The sequence below is a fragment of the Ambystoma mexicanum genome, chromosome 3q (assembly GCF_040938575.1).
Source record: "Ambystoma mexicanum isolate Mex_15411 chromosome 3q, UKY_AmexF1_1, whole genome shotgun sequence".
Lineage (NCBI taxonomy): Eukaryota > Metazoa > Chordata > Amphibia > Caudata > Ambystomatidae > Ambystoma > Ambystoma mexicanum.
Window position 1 is genome coordinate 65,317,749 of NC_090926.1, and position 18,956 is coordinate 65,336,704.

At 45.1% G+C, this 18,956-nt stretch overlaps 1 protein-coding gene across 2 annotated transcripts in view; it reads right to left on the bottom strand.

Annotated features, from left to right (window-relative positions):
* Window positions 1–4,107: 4,107 nt before the first annotated feature.
* Window positions 4,108–18,956, bottom strand: part of LOC138582125 (zinc finger protein 282-like) — a 240,604-nt gene continuing 225,755 nt past the window's right edge. The window contains exon 8 of one of the 2 annotated variants that reach the window (XM_069653125.1): window positions 4,108–18,550. In XM_069653125.1, coding sequence (XP_069509226.1) covers window positions 17,874–18,550 — 677 coding nt within the window. In that variant the 3' untranslated portion in view covers window positions 4,108–17,873. Of the gene's footprint in view, window positions 18,554–18,956 lie in introns of both variants that reach the window. The other variant, XM_069653124.1, reaches the window with a different exon arrangement.

The following is an 18,956-nucleotide window of genomic DNA, read 5'->3' on the forward strand; positions in this document are numbered from 1 at the left end:
AACCGGATCCAGCACCACGTAAAAGTCTCCTCCCCATATCACATTAGAGAAACCATAGGCTGTAATCATCTGATACATATTTACATAGAAAGCAGGGTCATCTATATTTGGCCCATAGGTATTAACCAGCAGCAGTTGTTGACCAGCGAGCTTGCCCCATACGACCACATATCTACCTTGTTGATCCACCTTGTGGCCTTCGGGCCGAAATCCCAAGCTAGGGTGTATAAGAGTAATTACCCCCCTGGCCTCAGTAGAGTAATCTGTATAGAAACGCTAGGTACGCCACTTGGGCATCATGTGTAAATTGCTGCTTCACTTTGTATGTGTCTCTTGTAACATCAGTATCTGGGGGCCATGTCTGGCAATATAATTAGCAATTTTCTTGACTTTCGCCAGGTTATTCAGACCCCTTACATTCCATGTAAGCAATTTTATTCTCATCCCGTCACCAGCATTATGTGATAACAAATCTTCCCAACGTCATGATCAACAAGACTGTGCACTCTATGCAAGCCGAACAGCGCCGCTTCCAATGCCACCACTTTTTGAACAAGCAAAAACAGGTAACCATAGCCAAGCCATAACCAGGGTCAGACATCCTTCGGTGACCAAAACTTCTCCCATCAGCAACAACACTCCCTTCCCCTTCCCGCTCCCTCCCTCCCACATCATCACTCCCAACTTGATGACATATCCCAATTAACTGCTGGAGCATTCCAGGGGTGGGCATGTCGCTCCACATGACTGCCTAGTTGGCCCGATCGCTCCAATGAAAAACTTAGATGGAGCCACCAGGAACATTTTCCCACTTATCCGCTAGGATTTTCACGGGGTATGGACGGGTACTCAGTCCGACCGTGCCTTGAGTTTCAGCTCTCCAGGCGGCGTACAACAGGATATCTAGCCTCAGGATTTTAAGTTGGAGTGGGAGCACACAATCAAGCGGCCATCTTCGATGTGAGCAACAGTGCCCCCTGGGGGAGGGGGCTTTCATTTCTATGAATGTCTGTGACCTCAAAAGGGGATTGCTCCCTCTCAAGGGTTTATGATTATTCTTGCCCACATTGAGATAGTTAGCTTGGGAATTTAACAGCTCTTTCTGACAGCAAGCCATTATATATTTCGTTATCATTGATCTTTCTTCCCTTGAGGAAGATAAATACAGCATCTCATCCTCCTGCTCCCCTGGGGCCCTTCTCCTCCCAGGTGATCCTCCTGGCTAATACCACCCCCAGGATCAGGAAGTGTTTGCCTTTCCCTGGCCACCTGAAAGGAGACTTTAGGTAGGGTCTTTCTAAGGATGTTTGCAGGATTCATCACAGTCCCCTCCAAGGGAATGCCTCAGAGGAGAGGAATACGCTCCCACCTGGTACTATCAGTACAATGGCAGCTCTGTAGGAAGTTGGAAACCATGGCAGGAGTGACATTGTGGCTGTCACCTCTCAGCTGTATCTGGTCCCCTCCATTCGGGGACAAACTAGTAGAGCTCTCCAGATTTCAAATATACTATGAAGCTGGCCTGATCAGGGTGGGACAAACGTGGAGAGAGGGGAAATTCCTCTCATAAGCTGACTTGGAGAACAACCTCAATACGCCTCCCCTTTAATACCTACAGTTAAAGGAAGCTTTGACAGATCGTTGTTGGGAGACTAACCTGAGCAGCTCCTTGACTCCTTCTGAGCAGGCCCTTGACAATCATATAGATTCCAAGAGTCTCATCTCCAATTTGTACGGGTGGCTCTTGACGAGGGGCCATATAAGCACAACCAACACCCAAAGTCAATGGTCTATAGATCTCCAGCTCACAGATTAAATGGACATATGGCACACTATATACAAGGCTGTTTGGTCGTCGTCCATAGCGGTTCAGTATAAAATACACAATGGCAGGCTCATGTTCAGATGGCACCTAATCACTGTAAGACTTTTTCTGAAATGTACTCTAACATTAGCCCGTTATGTTGGAGGAACTGTGGTTTGAAATGCACGTACTGGCATATGTGGTGGTACTGCCCACTAGCTGTTGAAAGGCAGTCCTGGGTTGGGTCAAGGACATAGATGGAATAGATAGAAATCTCACCTCACTGCTGGTTTTGTTTGGCATTGAACTGGAAGATGACTATTACAGTGTGTTGCCCCATATGCAGAGGAACCTCTTTTTAGCAGCGAGAGTCTGCCTCACAATCAACTGGAATAGGAACCGCCGCCTTGCATCATTAGAATGGTTGAAAAAAGCATACGAAATATACAATATAGAAAGTCTAGCTGTGAATCTATTGGAATCACACACCCATATAGATATGATGCAGTTACCTTTTTTAGAATATTACGGCTCACACAAGCACATAAAGCATGAGTGACCAGACCCAACTCTGAGGCCTAACATCACCTAAGATTCTACTTGGTGCAGGTATGTATAACTTTTGTGGGGGCTTACGGAAGACGGACTCTACTAAACTAATGCACACTGACCTAACAGCCATTGTAAGGTTTGGGCCAGTGGGAAAGTTACTATATACCCTTAAGTGCGAGAGAGGTTTTAGGTTGTGCTCTGTCCTTGCCACTCACTTGTTTCATCTCCATCCGAACCGCTCGAGCATAATTCATTTGGATCAATAACTCCCAATTTTATGTGCGTGGACACCATATCCCACTGCAGCTTAATGCTGATGATGGAGTATTAATCTTGCACATTACAAATTCTCTTTAAAAAATTCATCACTAGCTGCACCGCTTACATGGTGGGAAACACTTGAAAGTCTATACCGCCACATATTACTTGATGCCAGTAGGGCTTATGGACCATACAGTAAAGCAAATGGTTGCCCGTGGGAAATGTAATCACAAGTGACAGAACTCAACTACCAGGGTATGAGATGATCAAGTACCCTAAACCTGAATGGTCGTATCACCCAGCAGGATGTGTTGATGAGCCAAGCAAATGGTTGTTTTCAAAGATTTATTTCAGCGTACGGCAACAGCATATTGAACTCATTAACTAAAGTATTCAAGACTATGCTGGTGGCCTAGCAAGCTATGGGATATACGCTGCTCCTGCTACGGAAGCTGAGGAACGCCAAACAGCGATCAATCCTGGGCTTGGACCAGGTGACCTGCACCTATATCATGCACCAGGAGCGGGGCATGCCCAACCTTAGCAATGAGGTAAAGGGTAAACCCCTTGAAGGGTTTAATACAGGATATGTGCATAAAATACACACCCTATCGTACATCCAAACTGAGTTGAGGATTGGTTTATGAGCCCAGATAAGATGCCTTAATGTTGTAAACACCTACTTAGGGCTGCATAAACAGTCCACACTGTATCGGAGTGTGAAGATGGCGAGTTAGCTCAAAATTGAAACATTAGGGATTGAGCCTATCTGGGAATGGTGTCCTTTCACAAAGCTCCATCTCTGCTGACGTGTTCCGTTTTATCCAGATCCTCCACTGAACTGCCACAGGAAAGAGGGATAATACACTGCAGAAAGAGCGCTATATGCAATGTTTGATCCCTTGAAACACAACTGAATTTTTCCTGCTTCTACAACCTATATACATAAAGAGAAAGCACTTTGTCCCAGAGCTAAGGACTTGGGGCTTCCAATAGGGCAGGCCAGAATTCCTGTATGTGCGGTTCCTACCCGAGACATCTATCTTTGCACAAAAGTTTATTGCGCAAGCATTTAGGACGTTTGCTAGGCTTTAACAGTCAACTGTTTTCTGTTGATCATGTAATAGCTTTGAAGGGTTTATGCATTTTATTTCATGATCTGGTTCTATACATTGAGATGGCTATTTCATTGTTTCTGTTTGCATATGTATGATTAAAGGGAGTGCCGTAACTTCCAAAATAAAGCCAATTTATTGAGTGATAGTTTTTAGAAGAAATTGGGCTACATGCTTGCTCTTTACAACAAAATGTTACCTCAACCCCCAAAAAGTGTCCTTACACAGCTGCATGCTTTAATGTTTCTTCAGATTCTGGCGAGGCCTAGGCGTGCGTCCGGATCTGGGTGTGGTTGGTGGTAGTTTCAGCTCCAAACAGCTCCTCTGGTACTTTCACAACACATTGACAGACATGTCACTTTGTAGCCAATACAGTTCATTGTAACACATTCTTTATTTTTGACTTCCACAACAAATGCACAGAACACATTTGAAAGAAACGATTAAAACTACAATTACAATAACAAGATTACAATATACTATTTAATACCAATATTGTGAGAGTTACAAAAGAGAAAATTAGTTTTAGGTGTTTATATTGCATAATGATAACCTAACCACCATCATGTAAGACATTTTGTATGGCTTTAGTTTTAGATTGAAAGCGTACCACAATACATACATAAAAAAACAGTTATGCCAGATTCAAACCACCCCACTGCTCCAAGAGCGGGACAGTTCTTATTTTTTTTACTACCTGCTTCTAAGAGGAAGTGTTTCATGCACATCAACTTTAACCCACAATTCCAGGGGCCACACATTTTCACTCTACTACAACTGCTGAAGTGTTCTAGCAGATATGATGTCGGTGATATTGTTATGCATAGAGCTTTCCACAAGAGTTTTCCTTTCCTTTAGTAAAATGGCACTCACTACATATTATGCAAAAGACGCCCTAAAAAAGAGATTTATTTTTCGCTCCTGCATGTTATATTGATGCAACATTGCCATCCTATCGTACCAAAGCTATCTGTGTAGTGAGTTACCATCTGTGAACAGTTTCCTATAAACAGAACATTTGGTATTTCTTTCTTGCAACTCAAGGAACAGTGGACTTGTCCTGTTCTCACAGCCCTGCATTAGTTGAAGCAGCCACCACCAAGATAGTTCAATGAACATGGTGCAGTCAAAATCTAGGCCAAAGCCACCCTCTAGGGAACCCTACAGCACTTCAACCTCGATTTCTGCATGCTTCTCATGAGATTAAAGGGGCAACTCATATAAAGTCCATAGTTGTTGGGTAAGGCTACCTACCCCATAGTAAAACATATGTCTTTAGCGTGGACTGTACGAATAAATATTGACAGTTATTGTTCCTTTTCCGAAAGATTCAGGTTATACTGTAGCATTTGCTCGTACATATTCAATAGAAAATTCATAAAAAAGTAGTGGATTCCATTATACATGAATATGCATAAATAATGTGTAAAAATGCCATATTGCTTCTTACCTTATATGCCCTACCACACATTAGTACTATTTTAGGGAGACTTTAGCTAGTAAAACCTAATCCCATCATACCCAGGAGGGCTCTTTCAATCTCCCAAGCCGACTGCATCAATCACTTGCCCTTCAAGCCTATTTGTGCGCCTTGGAAAGGCACCCCAACCATCAAAGTATAAGGAATACATGAAAGTCTTTAATAAGAAAGAGACCTTTAGTACATACCTAGACCATGAGTCTAGGTATGTACATTTATTTAGATTGAAGATAAACATGTAAGGGGATGCTAGGATAAAAAATTTAGAAAACCGGTTTATGAAATGCTCAAAATCCCCTGCAGTTCTCCCTTTAAAACATCAAAGTAAAGGAAATAGCTTTCCCTTACTTTGAACAAGTTTGTAATTGGATCAGGTTTCCGGTGCTGCTGCATCATTCTCAAAGTTAAAATTTAGGAATTCAGAACATCTTATTTATGTTTAAGAAGGGTGTTGACTGCAAGCTGGACTTCGCTCCAATGGCTTTCCAAAACTATAACCATTAGGCGTTTTGAGATTTATTTCTAATGATATTACCGGAGTGACATTGTATTAATGGAGAGGTGGAGTAATTAAGGGCAGAGTAACTGATTGGCAAATTTAGTGAAAAGGCACTTTTTATGATGAGGGCAATTTTTCTACTTGGGTAGGATTGCAATCTTCTAACAGGAACATTAATTGGGGCAACAGGTGTGACACATCATTTTTACTTGGGCTTATGTGTATACCAGTTACGGGACTGGTGAAAAGTGGCTGTCCATCACAGCCCGACACTCCTGAACAAAGGTGCACAGCCATATCCAGCGTGGAGAGTAAATAATCCTAAAACGTGTCTCGTGACCCACAGAATCTTAGTGGTTATCATATTGTCACATTTGCAAAACATTTATTCTTGTAAGTGTGCATGTATGCTTAACCATAGAAAGAGAAAACATGTTACACAGGATTTATAACCATGCTTAATCTTCTTCCAAATTGATTGTCAAACAATCGTGTAAGGCACTCTCTTTGACTTTAATAAAAAAAAAACCTAAAGGTGGATCTAGGGGGGTGGCAGTCATAAAACACATGAAACAATAATAAGGCAGAATAGAAAGGGAAGGCCCTTGTCCCCATTCGCATGAAACGAGCAACAAGGTTCACAGCGAGAAGCAAGGAAAGATGATGGCGTACTGTGGTCTTCTCTAATTTACAGTGGCCTACCTCTCTTGCTGCACTGATTCCGTCCCGGACTCTTGTGCAGGCATGCACTGTGACCCTCTGCTTAACTGCTACATATCCATCCCAGACACTGAATACTGTCCTCGCTGCCTAACACCTGGATGTGCCTGTACTCATTACTACTTTTTAGGCTGCGTCTTGAGTGACTACAATAGGCTACGTCTTGAGTGACTACCATAGGTAGTAGCATTGACGTGATGCACATCAATGCTACTACCTTCTTCAGGGACATTGCCTCTGTACGCTGCACCTCTATGTCTGATGAAAGTATCTCTTTTGCCCCCCCCCACTACATTCACACAATGAGACGGCATGGGGCACAATTATTCTGCTGTGGAGGCTGGCTCTATCTTCAGCCGAGGCAGCGAGAAGTGTGTCTGCCCCTGACTGAAGGGGATCTGAGTTGCACTGCAGACCCTGCCTGTGAGACTGTGATTTAAACGGTCCATGCAAAGGCCAGTTACTCCTCACCACTGGATGCCAATAACATCCCACCACTGAACTGACCTGCCTTTGTTAATGCCATTTTGTTAATCCATTGCAAAATTTTACTGTTTTGTTTCCTGCTGACAGTGCACCCTTTCTGGGCAGGACTCCTCCTGGTACCAATGCCCTTCATCACTATGCATCATTGTTAGGAACACCGTTTAGCCTAGGAGGCCTGGACCACCTTGTGCAGTGCAAAGCCAAACTGCCAGCTGCATCCTTGAAGGCTTGGGATTCAAACGCTGCCCGATAAAGCTGTGCCATCTCTGTGGATTGCAATATGTGGGTAGGTCCTTTGGGGCGGGGCTGGGGGTAGGTGCAACATTATTAGTGGCTCTATTAGTAGGATAGATTTGACTGAAATAATCAGATTCTTTCCCTTTTGAATTTTAAGGGTGGGCAGCCATTTTTTTAATTGTGGCTTTGTAGATTAGTAACTTTTAATTGAAGGGGATGTTGGGCTTAATGCCATTCTGTACCGATTTTACATTCAGTACAAATACATGAATGTACTGCTTGAAAGAACAAAAAGAAGGGGAATGATGAGCACCTGAACCTGATGAGTCGAGTAAGATCAAGTCCTACTTATTCTTCTTGCCTGATTGATTACATCTTTGCATTTATATTTCACAGGGTTCTGCTGTCCCAGCAGAATGTACAAAGCAAGATTACCGAGCAGCATCACTCTTCTGTCCCTCGCACTTCACACTCATTCTGGGGCCTCACCTCCACCATGAGATGTTATTACCTACTTGTCGATCTTTCTACTTCCTAAAACGATCTCCCGCTCCCTTATCTGCACTGCTACTCCATCCTCTACACTATTACTCCCTCCTCCTCGCTAGTACTCCCTCCTCAGTCACCCTCCTTCTGCTCAGCACCATGCACTTTACAACTTCTTACACTATACATCCTAAGCTCACTTCCCAGAGTAGCATGCACACTCACACTGCCACTCGCACTCATGACAGAATACCACACCATATCCAGAATTCGCCTCCACTATCCTCTGTTCCTTTTTTCCTTCTGATGGTCTCTTGGTCCACCATCTCCACCTCCACCGACATCACCGGAACAACCTACACTTTCTGTGTACTCTTTTTATATCCCTCTATCCTTCCTGGTTGGCTTTCTGTCTCTGGCTATTTCTTCCCCACCTGGGATATGTTAAATGTGGGCAATCTTACACGCTGCTTCTGCGTTGGTCCTATGTGGAATAACAATGGCGGTCCAAACATCTGAGTGATAGAGTTCAAGGTTGGGGGCTGTTTGCAGTTCCATATTCAGTGGAGCTTGCAACCCAATTTTATTCCCTGATGGTTTAGAGGATAGACCACTGACGTCCGTGCATCTCTCCTGACGCCGAGGAGGGATGCATGGCTTGGCTGGTTTCCGTGTTTGGGTTACTCAGCCAGTGTTCTCTCTCTCTATGCCAGCTTGGTGGCAAGAAAGACCAACTCAGAGGGTTGGTTTCTCTACTGCAGGTTTCGGTCTTCTGTCGGACGTCGAGGGTGAATGGCACTATTGATGGTCTCTTCCTCTTCCTCCATTTTGTTGGATCTGAAACAAACAGGAAGAGAATGGGGGCATTTGTTGTTGGAGGCACTGTGTGACACAATTAATGACTGCATAGAAATAGACTGACACAAGGCGTGGGGACAGGCCTTGGGGCCCTCTCAACTGCCACTGTCTACCTTAGGGGTAGCACTGTAAACAGATTACTCCCTGATAGGCATCCCAGCCACAGCTGAGAAGGGTTCTGGTGCTCTCTTGACAAGGCCAGATTAATGGCCTTGTCACACCCTGCTCAGTATCTATGTGCTTTAATGGTCTTGTGGTAGCTTCCTGGGGTGTAAGCCTTTGCTCAGAAGGTTTGCGAGAAGTCAGAAGCAGAGTAGAGTGAGTCAAGAGTAGAGGATAAGAACTGGGAAAGAGAAAAAGCAGCATCATGAGCCTAAAGTGATGCAAAGGCAGCGTAGAGGGACGAACAGGAGGAGATGAAAAAAGAAGTATTAAAAGGTCACAAGAATAGTAGTTCTGGGGAAGAGGGGAGAGGGGATAAGGAAGACGAAAAGATAAGATCAAGGTAAGAACCAGAGATGTGAGAAGGAGGAGTAACAACAGGCGAGAGATGGTAGGAATCAAGAATGGGAAGCAGAGGAAAAGAAGAGTGAACAAATGAAAGATGAAGATTAAAATCACCCAAAACAATTAAGGGAATAGGGGACGGAAGGAGTGATGAGAGGCGGGCGTCAAGGTCATTACTGAAAGAGCAGTCAAGGCTAGGAGGATGCTAGATTATAAGAAAAGTTAAAGAATGGGGCCTCAGAAAGGAAGTGTAATGATACTCGAATAAAGTAAAGAGGGGAAGAGAGGGAAGAGCAGGAGCAATAGAGGAAGAATGAAAGAGTATACTGACCCATCACCCACGAACTGAAAGGCAGCGGGTATGTAAAAAGGAGCAATAAGAAGTAGAAACAGCAGCAGGTGTGACAGAGTTTATGGAAGAGATCCAAGTCTCTGTGATGCAAAGAAAATGTACTTTAAGATGAAAGAAGGCATCTAGGACTGAGTGGGCCTTATTACAAAGGGAGTGTGCATTCCATAGAGCAACATTAATGGGAGGAGAAAGGTTGACAGAAAAGGGCGGTTGGTGGAGATTAGAGACATTTCGGGTGGCTAAGTGGATTGGGGGTGGGTGTTAAGAGTAGAATGTAGGGATAGGGAAAGGCATTAGAACATAAAGGATAAAAGAAATGGCAGTTAACAGAAGAAACATTGGAATAACAAGCACCAAGATGTTAACCAACATACGGCCAATAAGTGAAGAGGCTATAGGCGCAGAGAGGGGTGGAAGTTGGCTAGATGGAAACTGCTGGGCAAAGGGTTCCATGTGTTAATATCACCACTGAAATATCGCGATACAAAAATATTGCCATATTTTTGCAGCGATATTGACCCACGGACCCTACGGGGGACACCCCCACATCATTTTAAAATGTGCAGGGGACACCCCCACAAACCCCTGCTCCCACAAATTATCCCCTCCAAAAATATCACCTATGTTGAGACAAACGGCCATATGTACGGTGATACTTTTGGTGGGGATATTTTGTAGGGATACCCGAGCAAAGTGTGGGCAGCAGAAGAGAGAAGAGTAAAACATAAAAACAGTCAGAACACCACAGCAGATAGGAGAACAGTGGCTCCCACCTGTGGACAACTGCAGACAGCGTAGCAGGGACTTTGCCAGACTTCGCCTGGGCTTCACCCCGGAACCAGTTTATGAAGGTCCGGGCCCTGGGGCAGGGGCAGGCAATAATGCAGCTGGCCCAGGCACGGCTCCCAGGTCTGGTACAGGATGCTACGGCTAAGCGTGGGAGGGAAAAGTCCCTATGCTGTAGAAAGGCACCACATGAGGGGCTGATTCTGGTGTGAGCATCTGAAGCAGCAGTGGTGGTGGGCGAGCAAGCTCCCAGGCTCCATCGATGACAACAGAGCTACCACCATGTGGCGCTGACATCGTGGCTGCATAGTACATCGTCCTCCCCTTGAATGTTAAACATGGCAATAATGTAGATCCCATGATTTATGGAGAAGACTTCATTTACAGTCGCAGGAAACATCCAAGAAGGCTCTGGTCCTCTATTGAGATCACCAGAGTGCTCTGTATGGTCTAAAACTCTGGAGTAATGTTAGGCCTAGCCTACAGGCACGGGAGCCTAAAGCAATGGATGGAGGTGGGCCGAGACCCCGAGCGACGCACGATCGGCATCTGTCGCAACCGTCGTGAGACGGCAGGCCTGTATTTTTGGAGGAGGATATCGGATTGGGTTTACATGAGAACGCACCTGACGGATTAAAGCTACATGGGATCGTGCATGAGTGGACTGGCCCAGACGAGCAGTCCAGTGAAGGCAGGTAGGAGGCAGCAGAGCCTTGCGACTTCCGGGCACCCAGTGAAACAGTGCCAGTGAACATGTTCCATTGACTATCTGCAGCCTGCTCTTAGCACAGCATAACAAAGGCACTTACAAAATCATATGCCTTCGACAGACAGGACCGGGCTCCCCCTCTCTGATCCAATCTGCACTCGGATGGAGATCACGTAGCTCCTGCACTGGATAATCAAGAGGTGGAAGTGGCTGCAGAGCTGGCGCGCTTCTGTGCCGTGCAGAATGAGCGGTCTCAATCAGAGATCGAGTTGATACTGTGAGCGATACACATGGCCCCTAATCCATACAGCACTGAACATAACTGGTCTGTGCATAAACATACAATTACCCGAATATACATTTATTCTACAGATGTGCGGATCCTACTCCCCTCGAGCCTTGAAACTGTGGAAATAGATGGTTGCCTGTACACTAGGGTGCACATCAACAACATTTCAACGGGATAACCAGGAAAGTAAAGGTTAATGCTTTAGAAATACCCCTGATACACATAGACGGTGTGGACCACGGAGCAGTCAGCCCGAGCTGCAGAGACTCGTTAAGTGCCCCTACTGGAGTGGCGCTCCTGGCAGAGGGTGCGGAATACACTTTAGTATGTGAACAACAATCATTGATCTCAAATATTAATTTGTCATTTAGGTTCAGATGTCCTGTCTACAGATTGATTTTTTCGGATAAATAAAATGTGTGATCATTAAAAATCCATTAGCACGACTTTTGAATGGAAATTGTGAAACGGATCTTTCCTTGTTGTGATTTTACATATCGGCCCGTCCTGCAGTACCTCCCGTTTCTTGTGGCCACATAATGGGGCAAGCACTTTCCAGAACTTCGTTATGGCTTCGGTATCGGTTGCCATGGCGTCTGGCCTTGCAGCAGAGAACATTGCATCAGCTGAGACGTCCCGTGCGCAGAGAACGCATAAGGAGGCTCCACCCCCCTGCTCCATAAAAGCCAAAGAGACTCAGCAGCTTGTTGCTGCTAATTGTGGCGTTACGTTCCTTCGGTTTCATCCCGTTCTGGTGCTTATTCCCTTTTTCCTCTTGATTACTTGATTTCCTGGATCTTCGACCCACCTTTGTCTACTTGGATTGTCCTTGCCTGTTCCTTCAACCGGACTTTGAACTCTGTTGCCGACTTCGGATTGTCCTTGGATTGCATTTGCTTTTTCCTCCAGTCTGATCCGTGAACCCTGTTGCCGACCTCGGACTGTCCCTGGATTTCCACTGTGCTTTCGCCCTGTCTGGTGAGATTACTTTTTCTTGCAGCTCTATGCAATTTGAACTATCTTCCTACGCGGAGTCCCACGCTGTACATTACAAGACTGCTTCGCCAACTTGGCCTGTGTTTGTGCAATTAAGGTAAAACTCATCCAATTCTCCTGTATTGTTAATTTCCTGAAAATCGTCAGCCTTTCTCATACGTGCAGATTCCTGGAACTATATCATTTATTCTTGCCTTTTCTACCTTAACCGAGTGCATAGAAGTGACGCTTTTCAGTGTATGCACCAACCCGTCACTAGTGCGACCCTTGTGCCGCCCGGGTATATTCTTCCTTACTAACCTTCCCATTCGTTGTGTTGTACCTGCCGTTGTTTTCCTTTCAACTGGTACCCATTTTCCCTAGGAATCCCACTTATCAGGTCTGCTGGGTGTTGTATCAGTCATAGTGAGTTTGTGGTTATCACTTGTGCATACTCATAGTCTTGGGTTTTCTTGTAGGTTCATCAATTAAGGTCCAACACCACCTCAACCATTGTCTAGGTACTTAGAGAAATATCCGATTGTCTAAATAATTCCATATTGCCTGATTGCTTCTAATCATACTATGTTTTCTTTGCAGCATTGGTTATTTTCGGTGTGTGTTCTCCTGCTCTTTTAGGCGATGGACATCTCTGCTGGTTTTTACTCAAACAGCAGAGAGGTACATCGTAGAAAAGAGCCCCTCTTAGAGGAAGCCTGAATCACAGAATTCAGGGGAGCTGGAATTCTGGAGGCTGAACTCGAACCTGTTAAATCCTACCTACCTCCGCGAGGTCGTCTTACCTAGGCTCCAATCAGCATACAGAGCGGTAAGTAACATGTGAGTTTAGGGGTCCCACTTATCCTATTCACTGGAATGAACTGTGGGTTGACCTCATTTGGTTCAGAGGGGACAGAGCCGACATCCCGGATGACGGTGCCCAAGAGCCCTACAGGTTAGGTGCCATGATCTGATCGAGTGGGCTAAGGCCTACAAACACACAGTGGAGACATTGCTCTCCCCTACGGGGGAAGGGGAGAAGTGCACCTGCATAACCCCATGGAGGAGATACTGGGGCAAACACAAGGCTACTGGGAAAAAGGGGATGACCGTTCTCGAGGGACAAGTGGATAAAACTGTGCCCGAAATCCTGGTGGCCCCAATACTGTTATGGGACGCTTTGGCATTTTAGCTGAAAGCAGTTAGATACCGGGACAAATCTCAGTCTCCTCCAGTCCTAACTGGCATGTGTGAGCATTTGATCAGGCCCTTCAACTATCACGTGTGAAGGGGAAGTGTGGGAACAGCAGGGCCTGCTGTCTGAATAAGGAAAGAGATTCACAACACCAAAGGCTGGTGCAATGCGATGACGAGGCAGCACCACCATTACTCTCATGATGGCTAAAGAGAAACCGAAGTGCAAGCTACTCATCACACCCACTCGCTTCCTCCACAAACTTCTCCCAGCAGCCCAGACTATTCCCCCACCAAATTCCTTGTCCCATTTACCTCTGTTGCCACAGCCCTCCCTCAACCATGCCTTGGGACCGCTAGGCATAACAGGCTTGCCACATGAACCCACACATCCACCAGACCACCTATACATGCAACCAGACTGACCCACCTACACGCATGCACCACTGAGCCCTGCCTACCTAACTGCCTACTGAATGTCAAAACCCATCAAACCCACTCCCCACCACATAGAACACCCCGCCTCCTCTCAACCGCGCCATAAAATAAACAGTGCCTTAATCAACGCCAGATCTATAGTAGCACTTCCCCTAGACATATATGAACATCTCCCTCGACATTCTTGCGATCTCGGAAACATAGCTCGACACCGCTGCCGGGCCCAGCTCTCTCCATCGCCATCCCTCTAGGCTTTTCTGTTATTTGTTGTGACCGCCTGACACACAAAGTTGGAGGGGTTGCTCTTGTCCACAAAACCACAATCCCCATTAAACACCTCACCGCCAGCCCCCACCCCTGCAACTGCGATCTCCTCTCCACAAAATTTCACTTTCTCCCACAACCACTATCTCCCTCCAAATAGACTACTGCCCTCCAGGTCCCACTCTCTCGTTCGAAGAAGACACCCTACATATCCTCTCATCTAACCTCAAGCCCACATCCAAGCTACTCCTCTTGGGCAAGCTCAACTTGGGTTAGAACGACCCCACAGATAAAGATGCACTATCCCTCTCCAATGCCAATGATACTCTGTGATGCACCCAATACATTACCTCACCCGCACACTCGACTGGCTCATTGACTTTAACGTCACCCGTCACACGTCCATCACCTGCAACATACCATGCCCCTGGTCCGACCACTACATAATCTCATTCTCCATCCCCATCGTGTCTCACTTCACCATTCCCTACCCCACCCTACCTCCAGCTCTAACACGCTGCAATCTCCCCCAAGAGTGCCTCCTGCCTCTATTTACCAACCAAGTTGCCCACACCCTGCTCACTATTGTCCACGCCCTGGACACCCTGACCCCCCCTTAAATCTCATAAGGGCAAACCCTCCAACCACATGCAGGCTTGATTTATCACAGACCTTCAAACCCTCTGAGCCAAGAAATGGTCAGCCAAAGCCACCTGCTGCACACACACATCTACCCCGTACAAAACCCATTTCCTCACCCTTGCCAAAGAATATAAACTAGCCATCCTCAAAGCGAAATCACCTGCTTACGACAGAATCAACAATGCTAAATCTGACCCTCGCAAGCTCTTCGCCATCACCAACTAATGTCCCATCACCACAATCGCCTTCCTCCTCAAAATCCTGGACTGAGCTGTCTATTGAAAGATCCAAGAATTTCTGGAGACCCATAACAGCCTCAGCACCCGCCAATACAGTTTACACCCTGAATTTGGAACAGCATCCCCCACTACTTGACCTAAAGAATCAATGGGTGACATTTGTGATGCCAGCAAATTTGCCCTCCTCCTCGACCTATCGGTTGCATTCAACCTCGTCAACCACCACATCCTATGCCACCATCTCTCCACCGCCGCCAACTTCTCACCCGGAGCTACCAACTGGGTCACATTGTTTCTAGCTGACACAACTGCTTGAGTTTTCCCTGCGACCTCCACTACCCCCCTTCCCTGTCTCCTTTGGCACCCCCCCAAGTCTCAAGCATCTCACTCGCACTATACAAAGTGTACACCTGCCCTCTCTTTGTTCACCTAGACTCCCTAGGCATCGCCTACACCAACTACACAGATGACACGCAGGTCCTTCTTCCCCTCACTGGCAATTACACCCATGATTCCACCACCCTCATCGCCATCTACGAAACCATTCAAACCTGGATGGCCTCCCACCAGCTATGCCGCAATGACGATAAAACTGATATCTTAACTGTCAACTCCCAATCCACCCTCTTCAATCTTTACCCTGCCTACAAATCCTTCACAATTGACAAATTCACCATACTGGTATTACCTGTGTTGTTAAAACCCTAAGAGTATATCTTGACGCCGACCTCAACATTTCGAGGCAAGTGAACACCATCTCCTCATCCGCAGCCCATACCATCAAGCTGCTAAACTCATGCACACCCTTCCTGTCAGCTCACAGCCGCCCCACCATTGCCCCCTGGAAATCATGGGCTCCAGACCAGATTATTCCAATGTCCTCTTCACATGCACCTCGGAATAAAACCTCAACAAACAACCACATTTCTGACATCACCCACTGCTGCCTTTCAAACTCTGCACCGGCCTACCTATCTCAAAGACTCCGCTTGACTGTGCCCAGATTCAAACGATTCAAACAGAGGCTCCAGCTTCCTTGTTCCCACTTCTGATACTCTGGAACTTGCTGCCGCTAAACCTACGCACCAAACCCACATACTGGCCTGTTAGGAAACAGCTCAAAACCTGGCTTTTCAACTCACTCTTTCACTTGTCGTTTACCTGCCTCCCCTACCCACCTTTCTTCTGTAATGTAACTAGCGCCTTGATGCCCCAGGGTTTAGCGCAATGATATAAATGCAAAATAAATAAAACAGGCAGGCAGGGACAGGGGTACGAGCCAGCAGATGACTGGCAGAAGTAGGTAAGTCCACTGTAGGCTACATCTGCAGACAGCCTAGCAGGGACTTTGCCAGACTTTTCCTGGGCTTTGCTGCATAACCGGTTTATGACGTTCTGGTTCCTGTGGCTCTTCCTGCACCCTGCCTAATAATATTTGTCTGTTTTAGGTTAATGAAGATAGTGTCGACATCAGTGATTCTTTTTACAGAAAAATCCTTTTCTTGTCTGGTTAATCCACACCCTACCATTAATATACTGTCTACCCAGTGTTTGTATAGTTTTAGACTGCTTCTTGACCTTCTCTCGCATTATCCTTGAATTTGTCCATGTGTCAAATGTTGTGTTTTATATTTGTAAAAAATGACAATGGATTTGTTTACTTGGATTCTTGGGAATAGCCTGCATTTCTTTTTGGGGACTATGAATGTATTCACAAAATCTTTACATATTTCTTTCTCTCTCTCTGTCTCTCGCTCTCTGGTTTTGTTTGCACTGCAGCACCTTTAGTGCACTTGCACCTCCACATTCTCTTTGAGTTGTGGATTTTGCTGTCTGAAGTAAACTGCCTTGTGTCTGCCTCTGTGGCATAAGTGGGACCTGACATGTTTTCATCTTCTTCTTTGTATTATCAGTGGTCAAAGTAAGCGGGAGCGGTGCTCCTCTACTTTTTTAAATGATCTTTTACAGCTCCTATACTTTTATTTTAAAAAGAAACCGTTCCGTAATAGTTTCGTTTTAAAATAGAAGTATCGGAAGAAGTTGAAACTTGCACTTTCAGTGCACTTCACTGAACGTTCCCTTAAACAGCAGGTGCAAGTGTTTGGGGTGTCTATTGTGTGTGGGAGGGGACGTGGTGATGGGGTTTGTGGGGAGTGGGTACAGACCGGCAGGGAACATAGTTCCACTACTTCTTTTCCTACACTTCGACCACTACGTATTATTAGGATTTTCTGGATTGTTTTTCCATCACAAACCTGATGATGTGCACCCCTCATCTTCATCTAGTATACCAATTGCAATAGTCCCTTTTTACCACCCAAGAGCATCACCTTGGCGTTTTCGGGTGCATAGTAGGCCACATCATTCTACTATTGGACAATTAAGAGGGTTTGATCAGCAAGTTGGTCTTACTGTCCCCAAGAATCAAGAGCCAAAAGCCAACTAAATACATGGGCGGAGGGAGCTAGCATGGGTGCTACCATAGGATCCCAGCAAACATAGGTTTGTTGAAAATGTATTTTCTTTGTTTATATATTTCAATTCTTATAGAGCGCTACTCGCCCGGAGGCCTCAGAGCGCTTCATTACTTGCTCTCATCCATATGGATACCAAGTTCTTTTTGATGGTCAACAATAATTTGAAAGGTACAAGTGCTGCAAACTTTTTCAGTAGTCAAATGCGGACATGGGATCCAAAAATAAAGTACCTTTAAGCCAATACATTATCTTATGCTCTTTTTGTTTGACTTTTTCTAAAACTATTTGATTGTAATTTCATACACCTTTTCTGTATGTGCTATCAGTTACATTTTAAGCCTTAAAGCTCTCCTTAAATTCAGTGCAAATGTATGCTTTCTTTTTGCATAGATGACATGACAGCAACTAAATATAATCTTGAGACAGGGCATGGTAGAAAAAATGTATGCATTTCTATTTTCTCTAATGGACAGCAGGTCTCCATTTGGCATACTGCCTCAAGATTAAGCTACGATGTGTGTTCGCTGGTGCATAGTAAGATACACTTTCCGACTAAAGTTTTTCATGCAAACAGCACATTTATAGGGCCTATAACCTGTGTGTGTTTGCTGGTGCCTTAAAAGATCTGATTTCTGACTAAACCTTTTCTCACATTGAGTACAATGATAAGGTCTTTCACCGGTGTGCGTTCGCTGGTGCCGCAAAAAATTTGCCTTCTGACTAAAGCTTTTCTCACATTCAGTACATTGAAAAAGTCTGTTACATTTGTTTGTTTTGGTGTGTGTAGCAAAAGCAGATTTTTCAATAATATTTGCTCCACATTCATTTGTTACATACTGTCCCCAGCTAGGTTGCATGTTTCCTTGGCGTGTGGGATGCCTTGCATTTCTGAGATTATTCTCACATTCAACATTTTTACTTGACCTCCCTGATTTGGCAGCACCCTGAGGAATATTGGAAAGGGGTGAGCCATTGGAACGACCTTGGCATGAAGCAGGTGTCTCTCTCCTCCGTCCCCGAAAACTTTCTGGCCAACGCTGGCTTCTCGATTGTGCTGGTTTCGGAAATCCCTGGAGCACAACTATCTGGGGTTTTGCAGCTGGGGCACTGCATACAATGGATTTTCCAGGGCTCTTAAAAGAATGTCCATCTTTCCATTTTCTCTTTGCTGCCTCATAAACTGCTGGAATTAAATACAAATGATTAGTTTATTATTCATAAAAACAAATGTATAAACATTGTTGTGCCAAACAGGAAATGTAAAAGAAAATCTGAACCAAAAAAATAATTATTCTATCATATTTTCTTTTACAAAATGTGTCTATATATTTTTTGTATATACTACTGCACCTAAGAAGGTTTCTCTATTAAGAACCCTTCATGCCAAAGTGCAAAGAATACAGATTTAACAGCCAAAGGCTTTATACATTCATATTCACAAACCAAATATGAAGACTAAAATCAGACAATGACCAACACTAACTTAATTTGTGCTAGTAACAAGCAAATTACAATCTGTAATGTACATTCCGATTTATACAGTCTTCTTCTTCCTTCTTCTTTCGCGCCTTGAAACACTGGTATAT